The 26,360-nt window shown below is 40.3% G+C and overlaps 1 protein-coding gene across 1 annotated transcript in view; it reads left to right on the top strand.

Moving 5' to 3' along the window:
• The window catches only part of RFX6 (regulatory factor X6), a 113,085-nt gene extending 101,205 nt beyond the window's left edge, over nucleotides 1-11,880 (top strand). The window contains exons 17-19 of the mRNA XM_063441271.1: nucleotides 6,843-7,352; nucleotides 9,910-10,125; nucleotides 11,697-11,880. Coding sequence (XP_063297341.1) covers nucleotides 6,843-7,352; nucleotides 9,910-10,125; nucleotides 11,697-11,878 — 908 coding nt within the window. The 3' untranslated portion in view covers nucleotides 11,879-11,880. The remainder of the gene's footprint in view (nucleotides 1-6,842; nucleotides 7,353-9,909; nucleotides 10,126-11,696) is intronic.
• Nucleotides 11,881-26,360: the final 14,480 nt, after the last annotated feature.

Here is a 26,360-nt window from a genome sequence, read left to right as displayed (position 1 = left end):
AGCCAGTAACCTGTGTTTATTATACATTATCCCCCATAATCATTTATCGTTGGACCTAGGTAGCATGATGTCTTAGGCCGGCCCAGAGAGTGAGTTAGTGAATAATATAATATATATGTTCAGAAACATATTAGTAATATATGTAAATAGGGTTCATGCAAAGAGGGTGAAAAGGTATTAAAGAAAAACACACTTATTGCATCAAATTTACAAAGCCAAACTTTTAAAAGCTTTCCTCATTTCTTTCTCGGGATGAGTAATATATCGGTTGTAGACTGAGGATTTCCATCTGCCCAATCTTTTAATAATATGCACTGGAGTGTCAGTGATGAAGGAGACCGAAGCTGCCCCTATTCTAAATGAAAGACCCGAGACATGGATACAACCCAATCTTAGGAGTAGTGTTCTGATGTAGAAGATGAATTTAGCCGTAGTCAGAGGGATTCAGTGAGAGTAGTGGTGAAATGTGTGTGGCATGACTAAGTGTGGGTAAGTAAGAGTCAAGTATTTTAACTGGGCACTAGTTCTAGGTGGGATAAAGTGGTACAGCGGATGGATGAGTAGTTTGGTTCGTTTTAGAGGTTTGTAGAGAAAGTATATAGTGATCATGATTTTTAGCGATATCCAATATTTTTAAGGTAATCTCAAACAAACATAAAATGCTATATAAAATTTGAGGGAATATCGAATAGTCGTGTACAGTAAATCAGAGAGGGCTCAGAATATCGAACCATCGATCGGTAACCTGGATGAAGTAGGGGGTCTATCTGTTTTATTAAATATGCGGTAATATGCTTTTAATTGGATAGGACGTTAGGAAAGGTGTGTGATTGGGATAAGTGGTTGTGGCTGTATTTACCTTATCCTGGGACCGACCTTGCTCCTAAGCTTGAGCCGCGCGTGGCTGGATCACTCCTGCCTCCACACGAGCCGCATGCGGCTTAATCTCCTCTTCTGACTTAGCCGCGTGCACTGACCGCAGTGATCGGTCACGTGGCCCGCCTGGCACTAGGAGCACGGCTCGAGTCACGAGCTCGCTCTTAAAGGGGCAGTGGGAGCCAAAAGTTGATTCAGGCTTCCATTGGCCCACGTCATTCCAGCACCCCTACACACAAATGTTTTGGGGGCACAATAGCTTGCAATTTAAAAAAAAAAAAAAATTTGACTGTAATATAATAGCAGTTAGTTTCCTTCACACGTATGTGTTTCAGGGCCTGCCAGGGCACAGTGTCACACCAGTGCAACTCATATCTGGTGTAACAGTAGTGTACATTAAAAAAAAAAAAAAAAAAACTAGAAATTTGACTGTGAAATAATAGCAGTCAGTTTCCTTCACACGTGTGTGTTTCAGGGCCTGCCAGGTCACAGTGTCACACCAGTGCAACTCATATCTGGTGTAACAGTAGTGTACATTAAAAAAAAACTAGAAATTTGACTGTGAAATAATAGCAGTCAGTTTCCTTCACACGTGTGCGTTTCAGGGCCTGCCAGGTCACAGTGTCACACCAGTGCAACTCATATCTGGTGTAACAGTAGTGTACATTTAAAAAAAAATATATAGGGGGCTTGATGTCACCTTTCTGGGACCCTTGGTGTTGTACATGGCTGGGTGGAGGAAGAGACCTTCAATGACATCAGTGAGGACAAGGAACGGGACATGGCTAGCTTGGTATCCAACCTTGTGCAAATGGGGAGTTTGCGGTTGTGCAAATGGACTGTTTGCGGTTGTTTGCGGTGCGTTAAACGGGGAGTTTGGTCTGTCACTGTGAAGCGGGCGTAACCCTTTCACTACCAGATCGATACAACATCATACCTGATGTTTTAAAGCACGTTATTACAAACAATTTAGGAATGTTAGGTGATTTATGCCCTTTATGGATTAAAACCAGACTCTGCATCAACTATGTAATTTTCCATGGGAGTTTTGCCATGGATCCCCCTCCGGCATGCCACAGTCCAGGTGTTAATCCCCTTGAAATAACTTTTCCATTACTATTGTGGCCAGAAAGAGTCCCTGTGGGTTTTAAAATTCGCCTACCTATTGAAGTCTATGGCGGTTCGCCGGGTTCGCCCGTTTGCGAACATTTGCGGAAGTTCGCGTTCACCGTTGATGAACTGAAAATTTTATGTTCGCAACATCACTAGTTGTGACATAAAGGCGTAATTTAACACATTCAAAAAACGGATTCCCCAACTGAAGTACTAGTCCCTCTATCCCAATTTATGTCCGGGTAATTAAAATCTCCAATAATTAATGTGTTACCCCGATTTGCAGCTTTACCAATTTGCTCTAACAGCAGTTCTTCCTCATTAATATTTACATTTGGTGGTTTATAACATATCCCAACCAATAACGTATTTCACTTTGTTTGCCCCAAGCAGATATCTACCCATAAAGCTTCCACATTTTCCTCGTCACACTCCACATGCCTAAGATTTGACTTGAACTCATGGCTGACATACAAACATACCCCACCACCCTTCTTGTTTATCCTATCCCTCCTAAATAACATGTACCCATTTAAGTTAACTGCCCAGTCATGTGTCTCATCCCACCATGTTTCTGTTATGCCTATTATATCGTATTGTTTAGTGTATGCTATTGCCTCTAGTTCCCCCATTTTGTTATATAGGCTCCTTGCATTAGTAAGCATACATTTAATATTACCATGAGTCATTTGTACTTTATGTGAATTATCAATATTACATACCTCCGCTGTTCTGAGCTTCCCCCTGCCCCCATCTCCACCCCTTTTGTTCTGAGCTAAAGCCCATCTCATTTCTATCCTATCTCCATTTTCTAGATTGCTTTGACCCTCCCCCCTACTACTAGTTTAAAATCTCCTCCAACCTTCTAGCCATCCTATCCCCCAGCACAGCAGACCATCTTCCGTTTAGGTGCAATCCATCACGACTATACAGGTTGTACCCAAGCGCAAAATCGGCTAAGTGCTCTAAAAACCCAAAACCGGCTTTCCTGCACCAAGACTTCAGTCACACATTGACCTCTCTAATCTCCCGCTGCCTTTATGCTGTAGCGCGCGGCACAGGTAATATTTATTTTCTTTAGCTTACTTCCTAGATCGCTGAACTCACTTTTTAGGACCTTCCATTTTCCTCTTACTTTGTCATTGGTACCAATATGGACCAAGACAGCTGGGTCATCCCTAGTCCCTCCCAATAATCCCTCCACTTTGTCGGCAACATGCCGGACCCGAGCACCCGGGAGACAGCAAACTGTCCGGTTGAGTCGATCAGAGTGACAGATTACCCTATCTACTCTCTTAATAATAGAGTCCACTACCACCACAACCTGTCTAGACTTCCTTATCCTCTCAACCCCACCCGTACTAGAGGGACTGTTCCCACAGCTGTTAGAAGGAACAGCTTCCTGCAGTACAGCTACTCCTGAGCTGATGCACCCAACATCTTCACTCAAACTGGCAAATCTGTTAGGCTGCACTAGATCAGGACTAGCTAAACCTTTCCTCTTCCCTCCCCCTCTGCTTCCTCACCCCACTGTTACCCAGCTATGTGCCTGAGTTCATATGCATAACTAACCAAAACATTCACACCTGCAATATTTCACGTTTGCAATGTTAAAGGGACACTCCAGGCACCCAGACCACTTCTGCTCATTGGAATTGTCTGGGTGCCAACTCCCACTACCCTTAACCTTGTAAGTGTAATTATTGCAGTTTTTCATAAACTGCAATAATTACATTGCAGGGTTAACTCCACCTCTAGTGGCTGTCTACTAGACAGCCACTAGAGGGAACTTCCTGGTCCCTAGCACAGATTATCTGTGCTAGACCGTCGCTGGACGTCCTCACGCTGTGTGAGGGCCTCCAGCGTCGCTCTATTCCCCATAGGGAAGCATTGAAATTCATTTTCAATGCTTTCCTATGGGGTGCGCTAATGCGCATGCGCGGCATTGCCGCGCATGTGCATTAGGTCTCCTCGGCCGGTGGGCGGGATCAGTCTCGCCCACCGGCCGACGGAGTTAGTAGGAGGAGCGGCGCGGAGGAGGAGGCAGCGACGAGGGACATCGTCGCTGCCTCAGGTAAGTGATTGAAGGGGTTTTTACCCCTTCAGCAACTGGGGATTGGGGGGTGGGTGGGAGAGGAATCCTGCAGTGCCAGATCCTGTGATCTCCCCTGCCGGCCTCGGCCCCACGGCCATTGCGGCCCACCGGGCATTTGCCCGGTATGCCCGATGGCCAGTCCGGGCCTGGCCTAAACGTCAGGGTCATGTTCTCCCAAGGCTCATTGATGCATGTAGGGAGTGAAAGCTAGCCTGCCTTGTCCAATCACACATGATAGAAAGGTGTCAGAACACACAGTGCATCACACAGTGGAACAACAAATACGATCCATGTAGGCTCTAGCTTGCAGGACTTAGAGGATCTGCTGCTAATATCCAGATACCACAGGATACTTTCAGAGGTCTTGTGGAGTCCAGGCCTGGATTCATCAGAGCTGTTTTGGCAGCACAAAAGGGACCTTAAGCAGGTGGTTTTAATATTTGGCTGATCAGTGTAAATGCATTTAAATTAGATATAGTATGGATTGATACATGCTGCTTATCATAATGCATAATGGGTTACTCCAAGCACCATGACTTTCATGCTATAGTGCTGCACTCTCACTTGGCTGTTTTAGGTGGTGAGTGTATCACCTAAACACTGAGTTTGTTTTCTGCATTTTTCTATTTATTTGTTGGGTTTGTGGAGTGCCCACTTGAGTGGTTTTCAGCAGCTTTAAACTTTACCACCAAATAAGTGCCTTAATATCACTTTTGTGTTTGGTTAAATTTTTCACCATGACCACCATGCCTGGAGTGAACTGAAATGATGCACCTACTAAGTTTAACCCTTTTGCTGCTCTAGGCATAATTCCAATTCCACCTCTAACAATGTCACTGGGGCATAATATTAATTCTATGTATACTTATATTCACATAATGTCATTCATCGACTGAAAGTGAGCATTTGGTGAATTTAGCCAATGAATTGCAGCTAATGAATTCCAATGGGTTAGCACCCAGCTGCTGCAACTCTTTAGTAGCCAGATGTTTTAAGCCAGCAGGAGAGGAGGACAACCTTCCGGCGGGGACCCAGGTAATAGGGTAAACTGTTCAAAGATGGTTTGTCCCATTACCGGGGAACTCCACCAGGGTACTTCTTGCAGTAAACCTTTAATATTTATACATGTGTTCAAAAATTATAGTTCTTAATTGTGCTAGAAAAAAGCATTTTTAAAAGTGAAATGTTTATTGAAAACAAGTTAATTTTGTCTTACTTTGTCTTACATGTGGTTTTATGTTCATCATGGAACATAAATAAAAAAATGTACTGTAATTTGTCATAAACAAGCTACAAAATTTAAATCTCAAAACATGTTTTAAATACAGGTACAACCTTCAAAAACTATCACCACATATCTGATTGCATTGCACAATTTGACAATAGTATATAATTTTTACACATTCTGGCCAATCCAAGTGATAATGAAAAATGAATTTAAAGTGAATTATAAATTTAAGGCCAAAATCTGAGACTCAAAATAAATTCTTCAAGTCAGTTAGGGTTCCAGTTGAGCTACTTTGACCTTAAGTTTTGAATTCACTGTAAAGTCCCTTTGAATTTACAACAATTCTCATTTTAGTAACTAACCCTTTAAGATTTTTTTTTTTTCATGTTACCTTTGATAATGTATAATACATTTTAAGCCAGCACCAGTTTCAGGAAAGTGGCACCTAATGGACAAACATATTTGTGACACATTAAAACTAACAGAGGCAGATGGTTTACAGGCCCCTTCTTGCTAAAGTTTACAATCTATGGTGTGTACACAATAATCCTAATGCACATGGAAACATTAAATATATATATATATATACAATTTAAATAAACAATAATACATTTGTTAAATTGCTTAAATAAAATAACTTCATAAATAATTAGTAACAATTTACTGCAGTTTATTAAGACTAAAAGCCTAGTTTATCTTTACAAAACCTGCTGACAGATGGATGGTATCTTTGATTTTTTTTAATTTGAAGAAGAAAAATGCTGGCACACTGTATGAAACAGTTTTTTTTTCAACTGACACACATCTGCTTTCTTAGGCATAACCTTTGTTTGTGTTCGGGGCCATTTCAATATAGTATGAAATAGCTAGTGAGTATACTTATCACAATAATGAAAAAGTCGGTAGAGGTGTGCGGAAACCGACGTGTGTGGTAGGCCTGTAAATAAGTAGGCCTACCTTAAATAGTATTGAATAGAGTATTGAATAGAGGGAGAGGAGGGTGGGCCAGAAGTATGTCTGGACCAGTAGGTAAGTTAGGTAGGATCGGGAGGCCCTTTTAAAGGGACATAGCCCCTCCCACAACTTCAGGCCCTGCCTTCCAATATATCTGAAGGCAGTAGCATTTTGAAATTCACATTCATTAATCACCTTATTTTCCATATTTTTTTTTTTTGGTGTCACATACAGTATTCCAAATCACAATACAAATGAATAGGCTTGTTCATTTCTCATTTTATTTGTTTAGTGATTCGATCATATGGCAATTCGTATTTACAAAATTCTTGCTGATCATCTATAATTGTAACTACAATTCATTTGAAACTGAATGCACAGATCTATTGATTACTATAAATGTTATAGGAAAAACTTTGTTAATAGGATTTCTTAAGCTGACGTTGGACAATTTTCAGTAGAATAAGCTGTATTGGTCTTTCTCTGAGTTATAGCAAACGACACATTTAAAAAAAACACATGCCGGTTCGGAAGGTTAAGTAGTTAAGTTGATGATTTCACGTTTATATTTTTCAGATCAGCTGGAGATTGCTCAAAGCACAGGTCATCTGATGACGCCACCTACGTCACCAGCGATTTTAAACAGAGGAAGTGTCATAAACCAAGGACCAATGGCTATAAGACCTTCCAGTGTAGCATCAGTTTTACCTACCCATCCACAGGTTTCCTCTTTCTCAGAACCTTTATTCCAGAATCTTCCTCCACCAAATCAAAATTATTTTGGCACCAGTTCAAACTACCAGGCCATGTTCCGTGCTCATGTTCAACCTCCATCTGGAACTTTCCATCACAGAGTAGATCAGAATAGATACACTCAACTGAATGACCAGCAAATTCAAAGAGACTACTATCCAAGTAGTTGTACAATGTCTCCATACAGCGTTCATCCTTCTTCAAACTATGGCTCAGCATCCAATGCACAGGAAACACAAAGCATGCAATTCCTTAATGGAGGATTCAATTTTATAAATGGTTCTGTTACTGGAAGTTGTCAAGGAGGAACATATCCATCAAATACAGCCAATGGTATTTTTTAAAAGTGTTTAAAAGTATTGGTTGATTTCAAGTTTTAAAGAATATTATCACAACAGGTCTGCCTTGCTATATACTGCAGAATATATGCATTGAATAAATAGTTAATACACAAGTCATAGTCACAGATGCCTATGTAAGATGGAACTCAATTTTATTAAGGGAATACTGTCTTACCTTATGTGGTTTAAGCATTTTGCTATGGTTTGACAACTTATTTGTGTCCCTGGCGTCTTGGGCACCGGTGAAGGGCTGAAAGCACCAGCTGTAGCACTCAGCCTATTATTGGCCACCTGATCAATGCTGTTCAAGGCAGTTCAAGGCGATTTTGACTGGAAGATCATGATAAAATTGTAAGTTCAGCTAAGGAGGAGCTCAGTGATTCCAGCACCGATAAACATCCAAGTGTCTAACCTGAGGTTATCTACGAGTGTTACTTTAAACAGAAAGACAAAACAATGGCTACATGGGACACACAGAACTAGGATGGCATCTCTCTACTCTGCTGGAGATCGCCTGAGTTGTCTCAATTTGCATGCTCATTTTAGATGGGGTAATTTTAAATGGGCTATGAGGGGCATTTAAATTTTAGAAAGTGTGACGGATGCAGGGCTATAGGTCACATAAGTGGCTTTCTGAACTACACAGCCAATAAACCTATACTGGGGAGAAGTATAAGGGATAAACAAAATATAAAAGACCAGAACGGGAGTCTCCTGATTAGTGGATTAGTTAGGATGGAATCTATCATTTAAAGGTGAGTTTTTGTGAGATTTTTTTTTCTTAATTTATTACTTTCATTTATTTTTTTTATTAACTTTAACCTGTGCTCAGACCACTCTCAGAGGACAAAGAGCAGCAACAAAAAATCCTCAAAATTTCCTTTTTTGGAGTATAATGTGTGGCTGCTTTGCTGTGCTACCAGACAGTCATGGATTAAACAGACAGGTAGTGATATATTTATTTGTCTGCATGGTTGTCTTCAGTGCCTATCAAACGCACCAATTGTGTTTTGTTGCCTGGAGTGTTTTAATAAGCCATTTGATTTGAGTATATATTTTGACACAGACTATTTAAAGGTATGTTCATTAAATAGTAAAGTGTGCTGACTTGACAACCAACTGTTCTTACCTTTTCCACAAAAACCTTAATTCTGGTGATTTTTAAAATGTCTGCCATTTTTGCTTATGTATTAGTATAGGTTACTTGGTAGTGAATAGATTCCTAAGTCTTTTACAAGGGAGTATCCATATATGTTAAAAAAGACAATATAGTCACCAAAACAACTTTAGCTTAACTAGGCACTCTAGACCCCTAAAGCACTTTAGCTTGCTGAAAAGCTTTGTGTGTGCAAAGCGTGTCCTCTTTTTTTTTTTTATACACTTGTATAAATTCACCCGGTTACATCCCCTGGTTTTCGAGCAGAAAACCGGTCCAGTTACTGCCTGGTTTGGTTTGCTCTGTGGAGCTAAACGCAAGAGGCAGCAATTGCCCAGAGCACCTGCCTTGCAATGACTTCTCATGGAGCTGCATTGGAATGTCTGTGTTTGAAAAGCCACAGAAAGTCTGGGCAGGGTTGTAGGGGGCTTGAAAAGACTTTGGACAAGATAGACAAGAGAATTAGGAGTTAAATTGCTTTTGTTTCTGTTTATGCTGTCCAAGCCACACCTCCCTTGGCTGTGACTCACTCAGCTACGTGAAAAAATGAATGACTTCACTTTCAATCAGAAATTAACTTTCTTTTGAAGTTTTTTTGAAATTCTAAATTAAATAGAATTTGCAATAAATGAAGTGTAAACATTAAATTTCAATTACACAAAGTTTTTAGGAAGGCTGTGTACAGGTAGGCATGACTAGGGCTGCTTAACTCCTTAAGGACCAAACTTCTCGAATAAAAGGGAATCCTGACATGTCACACATGTCATGTGTCCTTAAGGGGTTAAAGGGACACTCGAGGCACCCAGACCACTTCTGCCAATTGGAGTGGTCTGGGTGCCAACTCCCACTACCCTTAACCCTGCAGCTGTAATTAATGCAGTTTTCATAAACTGCAATAATTACATTGCAGGGTTAACTCCTCCTCTAGTGGCTGTCTACTGTCTACTAGACAGCCACTAGAGGGCACTTCCGGGTTTCTAGCACAGAGTGTCACTGGACATCCTCATGCTATGTGAGGACCTCCAACGTCGCTCAATTCCCCATAGGAAAGCATTGAAAGCATTTTCAATGCTTTCCTATAGAGAGGTCACATGCGCGCGTGGGGAGGAGCTAGGGTGGACCCAAAACCACTGCCGAGGGCCATAGGCGGGGGTCTCAGGTAAGTCACTGAAGGGGTTTTCCTGGCACTGGAGTGTCCCTTTAAACAAAGTGATTTAACTTGTAAATGGCAGAGAATTGAGCAGTGATATTGCAGGGGCACAATCTATACACCAAAATGGCTTCATTAAGCTAAAGTTGTTTTGATGACTATAGTTTCCTTTTAAATATTAGGCTTATAAATGTTTAAAATATAGCCGTTCCAGTACTCATCTATGTTTACTTTTTTTTGCAGGATATTATGGGAATAATTTATGTTACCAAGATTCCCACAGGATTGGATCAATGGTTGATCAACACGTATCTGTCATTAGCAGCGTTAGCAGCATTCGCCCTCTACATTCGTTTAATGACATTCATGATCCTCTCAATATATTAGATGATAGTGGGAGAAAGCTTGACTCATATTATACAGACTCTTCACCACCAATGATTTGTCGTAATTCAATGTGTAGGTGTTCTATGCCAGAAAATGTTTTATAATAGAATGAATCATTTATAATTACAACATGGCTTATAATAGTCATTACGTGACTGAGTGCCAGCACTACCCATATTTGTTTATAAAATAATTGGTATGTGAATAAAGTGCAGATGCTAATACTATTTGAAATATTCTTTGTACGTTTTTCAGAGTACAGTAAAAAAAAATTCACTTTGCAGTGTTGAAAAAAAAATATTCTAAACCATTTTTTTATGGATATGTTGTTGAAAATATTTTTGTATTACTAATAATATCTGTTTCTTCTATCTGTCAAGCTAAGTTATGTTATTACTTCATTTAATCAGCATTTCCATATCTAAAGTAGATTATTTATGTACAGAACATATTAAACCTTTTCCTGTAGAAGTAGTGTACACAATTAAGACAGTGGGATGTATTCATTAAACACTGAATTATGCTAAATTGAAAGCCAAATTTCCAAATAAAGGCTTAAATAGCCAAGCTGTGATTAAAGTTGCATTTTACAAGTTTTCCAAATTCGCACTTATTGTCTTAATTTTACAATTCAAATTTCAATGAACTACAATTGATTGTTTAGTAAGAAAAACACAGAAATGTGATCTAACACAAATAAAATCATTTAATGATACACTTAATTGCCCAAATGTAAATTAAAAATATATATATATCTATACTGCAATAAAAACATGACTGCATTTAAAGGAACCCTATAGCTTTAGGAATACAAATATTTATTCCTAATGCTATAATGTTGGAGTACAAGTTTAGGTTATGCCACCTTTTCCAGAATGGTGTAAAAAAGTACTTTATTTACCTTTACTCTAACATCCAGAAACTTTCCATGCAGCTGGCCCTGCCTCCCTTCAGTGTTTACATGCAGAGCGTGAAGACACTGAACATAGATCCTACAAACATTGCTGGACCTAACTCAGGATGTCCTTCTAGTGACTGTCCAAGAGAGGTGCCCCCTGTTCTCTAAGAAGGCAGTGTTTATATTGCCAAGCCTGCAAAGACAAACTATAGACACCAGAACCACTACATTAAGCTGTAGTAGTTCTAGTGACTATAGTGTCCTCTTAAATATGCATTGTTTTCTTTGCAGTATAGTTAAATAGACCTTGCAAAAGCTGCAGATAACTTGTCTCACCTTCATCCCCAGACATTGTGTGGCTGTCCAATCACAGACTTCCCAATGCAGCTCAATAAGAAATCTTTGCGTGGCAGGTGTTCTGAGCATTTGCTGCCTCTTGAGTTTAGCTCCTCTTAGCTAAACAAACATAAAGTAATAGGACTGGTTGTCTGCTTGATAGTCGGGGGGATGGAGTAACAAGGTTTATTCATGAAAGTGACAGTTTCCAATGAAATCTGCACATTTTTAACAATTAAAAAAAAAAATAGGAAACACTCTTCACACATAAACAACTCCAGCAAGTGCTTTAGGTGTTTGGAGCACTCCTTTAAGAAAATGTTGATTGGTCAAAAAAGTCAGTGTGAAATGTTGTAGTTGTTTTACATAAATCTATAAAAGTCAAATGTATTTCCTTTTGTTTGTGCAGCTTCAAACATGGAAAATGTAATATCTCCATCTTCATCTCAATGCATGTATGGTACGACTGACCACTACACTTCTCAAGAAACAATGGATTCTCATGGGCACACTGATGATGTTAGAGAAATGGAATCTTCTTTACCTCCTATTAACACAGTCTTTTTGGGAGCCACTTCATCGAGCAGCTGAACTGGTGGTCATGCAGATATTTTCAACATCTAATTCTAAAAAGATTATACTTTTTTTCTGAATCAGAATAAACATTGAATCGTTATGATTCACCATGGACTGGGATTTTGGCAGTTTCTACTATACATATTTTAACCGTAATTAATTCTGAATGTTAAATTATACTGCAAGAAAAGTTTGCATACAGCTCAATGTTTATCCATATACACGTAAAGTGTTGGGAAGGAAACAGTCTCAAGAAAATCAGGAGGTTAATATCTTCTTTATTTATCTATAAGCCGAATAATGCCTTTCTGTGGACATAGGACATATGGCAAGAAAGAAATCAACATCTAGTACAACCCTCCCTATATATTTTTGCAGCTCTTCTTAAAAAAAAATAAAAACTGCTACAAGATTTTTATAGTCTAAATTAATAGAAACTTTCACTGAATATAATATAGAATTTTCTAGTAGTGTGACTGAGTGTATATTTTGTGCATCACTGCAACAAGTACATGTGGGCTGTATTTAAGGGCACTTTTTCACTTTATTGCCTTGTCTGTCTTTAGTTTGCATTTGTAGTCCATTTTATTCTATTTGATCTGCCTCTATGTTTCTCTAATAGTTGAGAGAAGTGGTTTTATAAATTGTATGAGTAAATTGGATTTATGAAATTGAATTCCAGTTCATGTATTTTCAGAATCCTCTCTTAAATGTTTGTCTGTATTATAATGATTACTATTTATTATGTCCTTAAAGTACTTATTTTATATATGACAAATTGTCAGGTTTTGGTTTTCTACCTCCTATGGAATTGTTTACAAGGTCATATTTTGTGCTTTTAAGTTTCCAAAGGCAAAATAACCAATGACTCTTTGACAACTCATTAAATGCTTACAATTCTGTGTGATAATTATATGTCCATGATTGAGTTCAGTTCTGGCGTTAAAGTAATAGTAACCCTGTGTTAACTTTATAGAAGCTCTGATCTTTCCTTCGTCCAGAGTTCCAAATATCTAGAAACTGTTGTCTGAATTGCAACTTTTATATTATAATGAAGGCAGGATAATTGTCATGGATCTAAGAGGCATAGGTAAGTTTTGACTCATGTTCTATTATACAAAAATATTTTGTCTTGGGGGAAAATATTACAGTAACTTGCAATACCTCTTTATTGGACTGAATTTTTTAAGAACACTGTTTTTTTTTTCTTCTCTACTAAAAGTTGGGGCAATCACCATGGAAACTACTTGAACCAACAATCACATCTCATTGGTGACTTCATCCTTTTTACATTTTTGCACCACTTTTTTTTTAGAATATAACACTTTTATAAATCTTCCCTTGTGCATCTAGAGTTTCTGCCTTAAAGGGTTATTCCAACCAATGCGAACACTTCAGGGATTTGAAGTAGTCATGGTGGTAGGAGTCTGAATGTGCACTGTTTCTGCTTAAAACATTGCACATCCAGAGATATATTTCCTTTTGTGCTAGTTATACCCTTCGCTTATGTGACTTTGGCAGCCCGGAATTCTGTTCTGGGAAAAGCTTCTCCATACTAGTTTATACACCTCTCTTGTGTGTTCAAATCAAATGTTCTCATAGAGCATTTGATTGGACCGTTTCACCGGCACAGAGCAGAAGTGGCCATGGTGGTTGGAATAAACCTTTAACCATATATACAATTATAATTTTTCAAGATATCCAGTGTATGAAGACCTACAAGAGTAGTTATTTGAGCACAGAAAGTCAAGAACCAGGGAAAATAATAGCAAAATATGTCCAAAGGTCCTGGCAAATGAAGGAAACAGCAAAAACAGAGAGTAATGGTGTTTTTTTTATTTTATGAAATTGTGTGAGCTTTGAAGTTGTTATTTAATGGAATAGTGAGTGCGCTGGATCTTGTAAATTGTATGAATTGGTCCCAACAGCACTTATAATGTATTCAAGTTCAGGTGAGTGAAGCCCTTTTAGTTTCATATTCAAATTCTGTTCCTTCCAACTTAAATATTTTGCCCGCATTTGCCCTTTTGTAACTCAATATATAAATAAGGTACTAGTTTATGCACTCATTATTTTTTCTGACTTGACTGTTGCCACTCCCTACTTATCGTCCTTCCATATACATTGCCTCTCTCAAGTCTGTAAATAATGCTCCAGGCTCATCTTCCTGAATGGACGCTATACCCACACCTCACCCCTTTGCATTACATTGGCTTCCTGTACCCTCCAGGATCTAATTCAAACTGCTAATATTAACCTACAATGACTTCAATAACTTCACTCCTCACTACATTTCCTGTTTACTCAACACACCCCTTTTCCTTCTTTTGCTCTGTGATCAACCTTCTCCTGTCATTTGGTCGTTCCTGTACTGCCATCTCTCACTCCCGGAATATAGTTATCTCTTCCATACAATTTAATAGGTCATGACCAGAATTTAGGCAACTGTGAACACTCATTTACTCTAGTGCACAAGATTGTACAGTTTGCCCATAATAAAAAAATAATAATAACCATTTCAGCTCTGAGGTTTCGTACTTATCAACAAAAGGTAGAAGAGCAAACTTGATGGTGGCACCTGCTAAAAGCAGTTATGCAGTTCCCATAAATATGTTCTTGCAGAAGCCTTGCGCTGCTCAGTGACAGTCACACCATTAGTTACAGTTTTTATTACATAGTTTGATGACATACGCTGATGACACTTAGATATGTCTCTCTTCCCCGGACCTCTCCCCTGCCATCCTGCAATGTGTCACTGCTTGCCTTTCTTCCATCTCTGACTGGATGTCCTCCTGCTTTCTGAAACTAGATCTCTCTAAAACTGAGCTCCTTGTCTTTCCTCCTCCTAATATTGATCCTCCTATTTCACTCTCCCTTCAAGTTAGTGGTATCCACATCAGTCCATCCTTGCAAGCGCGCTGTCTTGGTTTCATACTTGATTCAGGCCTCACCTTTGAGCCTCACATCCAGCATATTACCAAGTCCTGAAGATTCCATCTTCAAAACATAGCCTGCATCCGCCCATTTCTTATGAAAGATGCTACTAAGGAGCTTGTCCATGCTCTAGTAATTTGCCACATGGATTATTGTAACCCTCTCCCAATTGGTCTTCCCAGCTACAGTCTGTAATAAATGCTGTTGCCACACTGATTTTCCTCTCTAGTCGGTCCTCTCACACCTCACCCCTCTGTCAGTCCTTACATTGGCTTCCTTTATCATATAGGAGTCAATTTAAAGTGCTAACACATACCTATAAAGTATTGACCAATTCTAGCCCCTCATATCTCTTCACAGATCCATAGATATGCCCCTTCTCGGTCTCTCTGCTCTGCCTGTGACCTTCTCCCTTCCTATGGAATAGCCTGCCTACTGCCTTCAAACTCTCCCCTAGTCTTCAATCGTTAAAGAAGTGCCTTAAAATCCATCTCTTTAGGAAAGCTTATGGCCTCCCAGAGTGACCTCTACCTCACATACCCATGTTTTGCTCTCTCCTAAAGGGCACTCTATTCTCTCCTCCAGTTCTGCTTCACTCCCACCTTATTTGATTGCTATTTCCTGTCCTATTATGTTTTATACCCCACCTCCTATAGACTGTAAGCTCTTTTGAGCAGGGTCCTCTTCAACCTATTGTTCCTGTAAGTTTTCTTGTAATTGTCCTTAACCCCTTAAGGACCAAACTTCTGGAATAAAAGGGAATCATGACATGTCACACATGTCATGTGTCCTTAAGGGGTTAAACCACCTCTTATAATATTGTAAAGTGCTACAGAATCTGTTGGCGCTATATAAATGGCAATAATAATAATACTATTTTGATATCACCCACAATTTTAAGATTTGAAAATGTTTTAAATGACATCATGTGGTTGTGCAATGAATGCCATCAAGGAGTTATAGAGTCATCATGACCCAAGAGACTAAAGGCCAACACCTTCAGAAACCCGAGATGACATATTTACATCATTTATTGTTTTACTTTAACATTACATGAGATAATATGTTATACAGCTGATAAGCGAAGTATCTCTCACAAAACTAACTCAAACTAAAAACACACACACATCCCAACATTACAAACAGATGAAGAGTAACATTTATTTTAGTGGTGTGAGTTGGGATCTAACCAGGGACAGGACTGTTCTGAGAAATAATGAATATTAACTTATTTAAAATGTAAAATAATTAATGCAACTGAAATGTAAGTTAGTGCAAGAACAATGTATTTACACTGACTGATTTTTTCTAACCTAATTTGGTTGAAAGGCATTAGTGTTATTAATATTGCTGTGGAAACACTCCACAATATGGTGCTCCTAGTAAAGTGGGACATTAGAAGAGATAAGATGAATAGAGGAATTTGTGCCCAAAATAGGGACTGTATCTTCTAAATAGGGACAATCTTTCTCTCACACATGCATCTAGTTGTTGTCTCCAATCATATTAATGGTAAATATGCTACATAGGAACACGACTTCCATACAACATTAAGTAGCTGTAATATATACATCATGTTATAGTGCTAGTGATGTACATGTCATGCATTAATTTATTTCCGCAATTTCCAGTGTCTAGCAGACACATTATGCATATAATAAATACATTATTACAATGATCTACTTGTTAAATATACAGATCAAATTTAAAAGAGCAGATTATGTTTTCAAATTCCATGCTGCATGTTGGCTGATGTTATCCATTATTATTATGATTTTTGCATTTATATAGAGCCAACTTATCCCACAGCGCTACACAATATTAAAAAGGGGGGATTTAAAAATAAATGAGACAGTTACCACTGTGGGGAACCTGAATCTAAGAGCAGCATTAGAACATAGATGTCCTGGACTGCCTGTGATTACTGGGAGATACACTGCTGGGTAGCATCTACTAGTTATAATTCCCACAATATTAATTTAGCTCTCTCCTGATATTTATATGGTGAGAAAAGAGTTAATGAGACTGAAGCAAATCTATTCTCTCGCCTCAGCTCTTAGGACATCATTATCAGGATAACAGTAAAGAGCAGCTGCTGCCTGAATGTATAACTCCTACCATTCTGAGGCAGACTGGGGCATATAAGGCCATAATCTAAAACCTGGTAGAAGCCCTATTTAAAAACAAACAAACAACAAAAACTTGTAATATAAAGGCACATAATGCTGTATTAGAATATAATGCAATATTAATTTCAGTCCCTTGTATTTTATTCTGATGTCTCAAAGACTGTTTGCCATAATATGCACATCTCTGTTTTAAGTTTTATACATATATTACATGCATAATATTTATATACCCCTTTCCTGTTTTGATCCTAATCTTCTACATATGTTGGTAAAGTTTAAAGAAACTGCCTAAAAACGCATGTGTATGTTTGGATTTGCCCCAGTAATTCATTTTATTTGTATTTCCTTGCATAGAACATGACTCTTTGAGGCGCAGTCTTTGCACTTCCATTGATGGCACAGATGGATATACAATTATAAAACACATAAAAGATTATAATAAGCATATGAACTAGGAAGACCTACTTCCCTTCCTGCTGGTTTGGTTGATTATTATCCATGTTCAAATAATGGACCACATGTTCATTTCGCCCTTCTGCCCTGGTTGCTACAGCAAAAACAGACAGTAGGAGAAATCCAACATTTTAAAAAGGATTAATAGCATCTGTTTTGAATACTGCAATCCTTATATCCTTAAGCTTTGCTTGTTGTGTTATGGGTGATTATCTTTCTATTTTAAAATGTGGAAAACATTATACAGGACTGTTCACTAAACACGGAATTGCCACACATGGAAATTGAAATGGTACATTTTAGGCATAAATAGCTCTTAGAATAACTAAGGCTTGGCTATTTTAACCCTAAAGGAACACTATAGGGACAGTAACTCACAAATGTTTTCCTGATCGTATAGTGTTTAAATCACCATTAAGCTCCCCTGCCCCCCTAAATATAGTAAAATATTACTTGCATTTAAGTCTACAGCTGCTGCCCTTGCCCCTGACCTGCTGTCTGCTGACATCACCAGTAGTGGTGGTCTGAGCCACTCACAATCCTCCATAGGATTGACTGAGACTGTCAAGGAGGCAGGTCAGGGGCCAAGCCATCACAAGTCAGACAAAGCCCTGGCCAATCGGCATCTACTCATAGAGATGCATAAAATCTATGCATCTCTATGAGGAAAGTTCAGTGCCTGCATGCAGAGTGTGAAGATAATGAATGGCAGTGCTGCTCACTGTGCAGCACTGCCACAGGAAGCATCCCTAGCAGCCATCTGAGGAGTGACCAGTGGAGTTATCACTAGGCTGTAATGTAAACACTGCATTTTCTCTGAAAATACAGTGTTTACTGCAAAAAGCGTGAAGGGAATGATTCTGCTCACCAGAACAAATACAATAAGCTATAGTTGTTCTGGTGATTATAGTGTCCCTTTAATTTTACCATCTGAATTACAGTTTACTCCAATTTTGCGTTTAGTGAATAAAGCCCTGTAGTTTACCTACAATTCTGTATTTTTTTTTTAATAGTGCATCTTACATAGTTAATGTGTTCTATCTAAATATGACATTTTTTAAAGTATACTAATAACAATTTGGAATTCCAGGATGATCCTATCATGAAAATTAGATTTTACCAAATGGAAAACAACAGTTTTTCATAATTTTTCACAAAGTGAGATGTTTTTATGGTAATTTACAAATGCGAATTCAGAATGTAATATTAATTTAATGTGAATTTCGCATTTTAGGCCAGAATAGATGACATAGAAGCATAGCTTACTTTAAGAATTAGTCCAATTCAGATACATGGGCCTTAAATTTGAAATTCACTGTGAATTCACTTTAAACTCACGGCTATTCTTAACGTAAGTATTAAGTTACTGTTAGTCATTCATTGAGAATGTTTGAGAATGTTTCTAATTTGGCTATCATGGACTGAAATTTGCCTTTCTAGTGTCCAACCTCTACATTTCATGGTTTAATGCCTTCATTATGGCGTATCATATATATATAAAAATCATATATACACAATTTGCTATCATATATACATATAAAATCATATATACACAATTTGCATAATCGCAAATGCAATGTGTTTATTCCCAAAGGTTTGTTGCAAATTATGCCATGATTTCAGTCATAATGTAACACATTCCACGTGTCACATTATTGTAGCTCCCCTCTTCTCTTCCTCTCTACTCTACCAAAGCAGGGGAGGAGCCATAAGGTAAAGAAAAAGAGGACGAGGATGCTGGAGTAGCATTATGCCAGTGAGCTGGGTAGCTGATGGGCACCATACTTCCTGTTCTGCTAATTGAACTGTAATGGGAATGTGGAATAATTTTCCTTTCACTGCCTCCAATATGTGGTATTTGTCCGTCTCTGAATATGCGTGTCTGTGGATTTGTACCCATGGATGTTTCTTTGAATGCGTGCCTGTCTGTGTTGGTGTGTCTGTATGAGTGGGGACAACAGGGCAATTGCCCTACATCCAGAGAAAATAGTGCAGCTCCCATAGGAGAACTACCTCATCAGGGGCCCAGTCCCCTCTAATGTTGCAAAGAGTGCTTGATGGATGTTACTGTTACTTCCTCCCAGGTTGCTCACCGCACAGGTTAGGAGGAGACGAATGAAGCATCTGAGAGAGGAGGAGGGAGGAGAGAGAGCTCTGCAGCTTCAGATTCCTATCATCAACAGCCAGCCCCAGGAATTCACCTCCCTGCAAATAAAAGGTGTGGAAGCAGGGGGTGGTTAACAAATGTAAATTGCAATTTGCGTGATTGCCCATGTGTATGTTTAGGTATATGTATGTGTGTATCTGTATTTGTCAGTGTGTATCTGTGTGTCATTGTATGTGTATCTGTGAGTGTCAGTGTGTAGGCATGTGTGTATCTTTGTGTATCTGTGTATCTCTGTGTGTGTGTAAGTATGTGTGTTTATCAGTGTGTATCAGTGTGTGTGTGTGTGTGTGTGTGTATGTGTGTTGTGTGTATTTGTGTGTGTCTGGGAGTAACAGTGTGTATATGTGTGTAGGTGTGTATGTATGTGTGTCTGTGAGTATGTGTATGTATGTGTATATGTGTAGGTATCTGTGTCTGTCAGTGTGTATCTGTGAATATGTGTGTGTATCTATGTGTGTATATCAGTGTGTGTATATGTGTAAGTCAGTGTGTATCTGTGAGTGTCCGTGTGTATGTGTTTGTATCTGTGTGTGTGTGTAAGCATGTGTATGTGTGTGTATCTGTATGTGTATGTGTCGGTAAGTGTGTATAGTTGTGTGCCAGTGTGTATGTATCTTTGTGTGTACCAGTGTGCATTTGTATGTTTGTATGTATGTATGTATGTGTGTATATATTTGCCAGTGTGTGCATTTGTGTGTTTGTGCAGATATGTGTGTGTGTATCTGCATGCCTTTGTGTGTATGTGTGTTTCTGTGTGCCAGTGTGTGTAGGTATGTGTATCTGTATGTGTCAGTGTGTAACTGTGTGTGCCAGTGTGTGAAAGTGTAGGTATGTGTGCTGTGTATCTGTGTGTGTGTGTGTGTGTGTGTGTGTGTGTGCCTGTGTAGGCATATGTTTGTATCTGTGTGTGTATCTGTCTGTGAAGGTATACATTTGAGTCTGTGTGTATGTGTCAGTGTGGGTACATGTGTGTATCTGTGTGTTATTGTGTTTCTGTGTCCCTGTGTGTTTTCAAATATGTGTACAGTCTCCTATCCCCTACACCAGAGTCCCCTATCCTTCCTCTACAGCCCTTTTCACCCTGCCACATCCCACCATCAGTGCCCCTTCTGAGATTTGGTTCTGGATCCACCCCTGTGCCTCTATGTGTTTGTCTATAGATTATTATTACTATTTTATTATTTAAATAGCGCCATCAGATTCCGTAGCGATGTATGTTTGTGTGTGCATATCTGTGCGGGGACTAAAGTGGGAATTTTATATGGTATTTATAGATTGCTGGTTGCAAATAGTTTAAAAATAAAAAAGAACAAACATGTAAAGCAGTTTAGGCCCTGGGGAGATAGCGCAGCTAAGCGGACAAGGGCACATGCAGGAGTGTGGGGATAGATGCATGGGATTGGTTTAGAAAGAGTGTGTGGGTGGGATTATGTTCTGTGTAAGTTAGTGTGGGGGAGGTCTTACCTCAGTGCCACTTGGGATTCGGGCCAGCAAACAGCTTCCTGTCCTCCTGCTCCTGTTTGCCTGGGCCTGCAGATTTACACAGCTTGAGGGATGGATATTGAGGCGATCCTGGCGGCCCTCAGAGCTGGCCGGCACCTCTGGAAGCAAGTTGGGCACGTTAATGGAGGTATGGCTACCGGTGTGGGCCCCCCCCACGGCCTGCCTCCCCATGGAGCACCCACTGCGGTCTCCCCTACTGCCTCCCATGCGGTCCCTGCCCCTGGGGGCCGCACCAGCACTGGCAGGCATTCCCACCCGCCTGCCAGGCTCTCTCCAGATCCCACTTCTCGGGCCCGGTGTAGGAGCAGGGGCCTGGGCCCGAGGCATCACCAGGACTGCGTGTCTGGGGCTCCAGACACGCGGCCTGCCTCCAGTGGCCATGATTTGCGCCCTTCTGCGTCCGCGCGCGTGGCACTGCCTTCTGCCACGAGGCCTGCCACTGCCGCGCGGCCAGCCGCCTTCATTGCCGCACGGCCTGGTACTCCCAGGCCGGGGATGAGGCCTACTCCCAGGCCGGGGATGCGGCCTACTTTTCGCGCTTCGTGTGCGTACGTTGTTCCTTCTTTTATTCGGTCTAGTCCTCTTAGCACGGACAATGACATACATTTAAAAAAAAAAGTGAATTGCAGAACAGAAATAAATTGTACATTACCAAATGGAATAAATAAAACACAAACAAACAAAAAAAAAGAAGTAAATACGATGTCAAGTACAAGGAGGAGAATAACCAAAGCAAAAAAAGAATGAAATAGAATCCGATAAATGTAAAAAAATTAAATAAAAAAAAAATGTGGGGTACATGGGTGCCGCTCCCCACCCCCCCCCTTCATTTTCAGTATGTACCATATGTTTAAGTATGCTTTCCTGCAGCGTCCAGCGCAGCTGATGGCGCCGGCGATGCCTCCCAGGTTCCCGTGACTCTGGGTGTTGCTGAGCTACTATGGCCCGCTTGGCTTGCACGCAATATTAGGGAGCAGATGAGGGAAGGGGATTTTATTGCAGGTATGTTCCCTCCTGCCACGGGGGTCCCCTGACTAAGAGGGACATTTGGGGCTCTGGGAGGGTCGTGGGGAGCATGCTGTGGTAGCTTACACCCATGGCGCGTATTCGGATGCGCCTTTGCCCCGTGTTCATGGTCGGGGAGAGGGCTCCCTGAGAATGCGCTGCGTGGTTCTGCGATCAGGACGCTCTCAGGATTCATATCGTCCCTGGGAGGAGCTAGGTTGGTGTAGGTACATTTTGCATTTTCGTACCGGATGGGTTTCGGCCTCTGGTTTTACTTGGGGCTCGCCTAGCGCCCCAGCACAGTGCGTTTTCGATCTCTCTGCAATCTGTCGGGATGGGGGACGTAGGTGCTCTCGGTGCAGGACCCTCGGCTTACTTCCCAATCGTCTAGTGTGCCCCTGAAGTCCGCTCTGTGGGTTCCCCCTTTAGGATATGGTGCCCATGGGGGAGCGGGGTCGATATCGCCAGGTTCCTTATTTACTCAGTTGTCGTTTCCTTCTAGGGGCTGGGTTTGAGATGGTGGCTCGGCGCAGCGGTCTGCGTGGGTGGGGCTGCGGGGCCCTGGGGCCTTGCTGACGAAGGCGGCTGTGGAATCGGTTTTCCGGCTGCTGCCGGTATGCACGTCGGGTTCATGTTTCCAGGCTGGTTTTCTGACGGTCAGGTTTAGGTGGCTGTGTGCCTCCACGTGAGTTGCTCCCGATGTCGCTTATGTGTGGGGGCCATTAGTGTTGCATGTCCGCACTCTGCTGCTGCAGTGCTTTCTTGGGGTAGTGTTTTGGAGTTTCGGAGTTCCGTGGCCCAGGCCTTATCCGTGGGTCGGGATACGTGCTGTAGTCTCCTGGATAGTGGGTTCGATTCCTGCAGGGGGGACGTCGGTTGCCCTTTACTGCGGTTTGGGACATCAGGCAGGAGGCGTCGGGGGTTTGGAGGGGCATTGTTGGTTTCGGCTGCGCTACCCGTGGGCTCTCCGGGGTACGCTGGGCTGTTGGGGTTTCCCTTGGGACTGTATGGGGTTCCTTCTGGGCCTCCTTTAACGGTGGCTTGTCAATCTGGCCCCCTACGTCCTTTCCGCTGGTTTCCGACTGTTTGCCGCTGCAGCAGGTTTTGGGCCATTTGGGCTCTCGGTGGAGTGCTGACTCTTGCCCATTACACTGGCTCTGGCAGACTCTGGTGTTCTTGGAGCTTCCCCTTTCTGGTGGCATGGTCGACATGGGGTACCCGGCTCACGAACAGGAAGGCTAAGATGATGAGCAAAGTGAGTGCAATTAATCTATATTGCACATCAGCATAGATGGATATTCTGGTTCTTTTTCGCTCACCATTCTCCTATCTGACTGCTATATATATATATTCACACTGCTAAATACAAATACATACACACACTGCTAATTACAAATATGCACACAGACTTCTGAATTTATACACACAAACTACTAAATACACACACAGAGACTGCTGAATACACCCAGAGACTGCTAAACACACATGGAGACTTCTAAATACATACATAGACTGCTGCACACACACAGAGACTGCCAAATACACACACACACACACACACACACACAGACTGCTGAATATAGACACAGACTGCTGAATACACACACAGACTGCTGAATACACATACATACAGAAAGCTGAATACACATACACACAGACTGCTGAATACATACACACATACAGACTGCTGAATATACACACACACTGCTAAATACACACACAGAGACTGCTAGATGCACACAGACTGATGAATACACACACTGCTGAATACATACACACAAACTATTGAATACACATACACACAGACTGCTGAATATATATACAGACATATTGCTGAATACATACACACAGACTGCTGAATACATACACACAAACTGCAAAATACACACAGACTGCTATATACATACACACAGACTACTAAATACACACACAGACACAAGCTGCTGAATTCACACACATGCTGCTGAATACATACACACAGACTGCTGAATACACACAGACTGCTGAATACACACACACAAACTGTTGAATACATATACACAGACTGCTGAATACATACACACACGCGTACCTCCTCTCAGGACCCAGGTTCTGCTGCCATGCTTCAACTTATTGACTTATTGGTTACAACTACATGCTTGTTCGTCCACCCACTGTAAACCGCTGCGGAATTTGTTGGTGCTCCTGCTCCTCTCATGCGGATTCAATGTAGAGGGCAGGGATATGCTATGACTTCTTTTCACTGTCCTCTCCACACAGCCAAGCACCAAGATTCTTCCATGCACGTCCTGATAACTACACTGGTGGCCGGTGCCGGTATTGCAAAACATTCTCCTCGTTAAATACCGACAATTACATTGTCGGTATATTTACAATACTGGCATTGGCCAACCAGCCTCAAATACTGACTGTACAAGTAAAATACCGGCCAGGTGGCTACCCTAGTTGTTGTGAACTGAAAATGACGGCTACATTTTGGCATTTAGATTGTAATTTTCTACAATTCAGAGTTTAGTGAATAAACCAACTATTTAAAAAATGTTTTTACAAGGTTTTAATTTTTATTTCTAAAAATTAAAAACTGTAATAATGCACAGTAATGTGACCAGAGCCCTGCATTCTTCCTCCTTCCCTTTGGCTACTGTCATGCGGCAAAGTACACAGTGGAGGAGAGAAGGAAAGTCTCTGTGCAACACCACATTCATAGCTCTAGTGGAGAATGTTGCTTCTCTCTTGGCTAAAAACTAGAACTGGAGCAGAATTTACGCCAACAGCATGAACGTTAAATAGTAAAGGGACATTGTAAACGCCTAAAGCGCATTTCTTGTTAAAGTGCTTTATGTGTGAAGAGTGTGTCCATGTTTTTCATTTTACAAAAAGTGATGATTTCAATAGAAATATTCACTTTTATAAATTAACCTTGCTACACCCTCTGGCTGTCAATCAGACAACTGGTTCTTTTACTTCTTGGTTGTTTAGAAGCTAGATAGGTAAGTGCTCAGAGCACCTGCATTACAAGGACTTCTGATTTAGCTGCATTGGGAAGTTTGTGGTAGGACAGCCACTGAAAGTCTACATTGGAGAAGGAGAAGGTTTTGCTGCAGACAAGAAATCTGAACATTTTGCAAGCTGTGTTTAGATATTTGCCCAGTGAAACAATTCATAATTAAATGCATGCATGTTTTCATTGAGGTGATTTTTTTTTATTTTTATTTTTTTTATTTGGTCAGTGCAGTTTTCCTTAAAAACAAACAAACTGAAATAAAAGCAATGAAAACAAAAGAGACACGTTACAAGTCAATGTGTATCATTTTACAACAGCTCCTTTAATTACATTAACGGACATTGATCTAATCGCATAACTAAAATCATGTATGCAATTACTAAAAAAGCATTCATTTTAGAATGCACCTGTTTTTCTAGTAGTTACTTTGTAAGCAATATGCAATACTGGCCGACATTATACATACATTATCTAATTATCAGAATTTATTTTATAGAATGTGTTCATTAACCCCTTAACACCGCAGCCAAATGTACAAGTTGTGAACGAAACAAAATGTAAACAAAATCTGGCATTTGCGCTATATGTCTGTCCAACCGTAATTCACCTCTTTCATATTAAATGCACCCCCCCTTATTATATATCATTTTATTCAGGGGAAACGGGGCTTTCATTTAATATCAAATATTTAGCTATGAAACATAATTTAATATGAAAAACATGGGAGAAAATAAGATTTTTTTTTATTTTTTTAGTTCTACATGACATTTTAACTGTCAATGTCATAATACTGTTTGCTTTTACTGCAATAAAATACACATATTTGTATTCAGCAAAGTCTCACGTGTAAAACAGTAACCCCTATCTACAGGTTTTATGGTGTTTTGGGAAGTTACAGGGTCAAATGTAGCGTGTTACATTTGAAATTGAAATTCGTCAGATTGGTTACGTTGCCTTTGAGACTGTATAGTAGCCCAGGAAATAAATTTACACCCATAATGGCATACCATTTGCAATAGTAGACGACCCAAGGTATTGCAAATGGGGTATGTCCAGTCTTTTTTAGTAGCCATTTGGTCACAAACACTGGCCAAAGTTAGCGTTAGTATTTGTTTGTGTGTGAAAAATGCAAAAAACGCCAATTTTGGCCAGTGTTTGTGACTAAGTGGCTACTAAAAAAGACTGGACATACCCCATTTGCAATACCTTGGGTTGTCTACTATTGCAAATAGTATGCCATCATGGGGGTAATTTTCATTCTTGGGCTACCATAGGGTCATAAAGGCAACGTAAGCAATCTGG

The sequence above is a fragment of the Pelobates fuscus genome, chromosome 2, assembly GCF_036172605.1.
Source record: "Pelobates fuscus isolate aPelFus1 chromosome 2, aPelFus1.pri, whole genome shotgun sequence".
NCBI lineage: Eukaryota > Metazoa > Chordata > Amphibia > Anura > Pelobatidae > Pelobates > Pelobates fuscus.
This window is presented reverse-complemented; position numbering and strand designations above follow the sequence as displayed.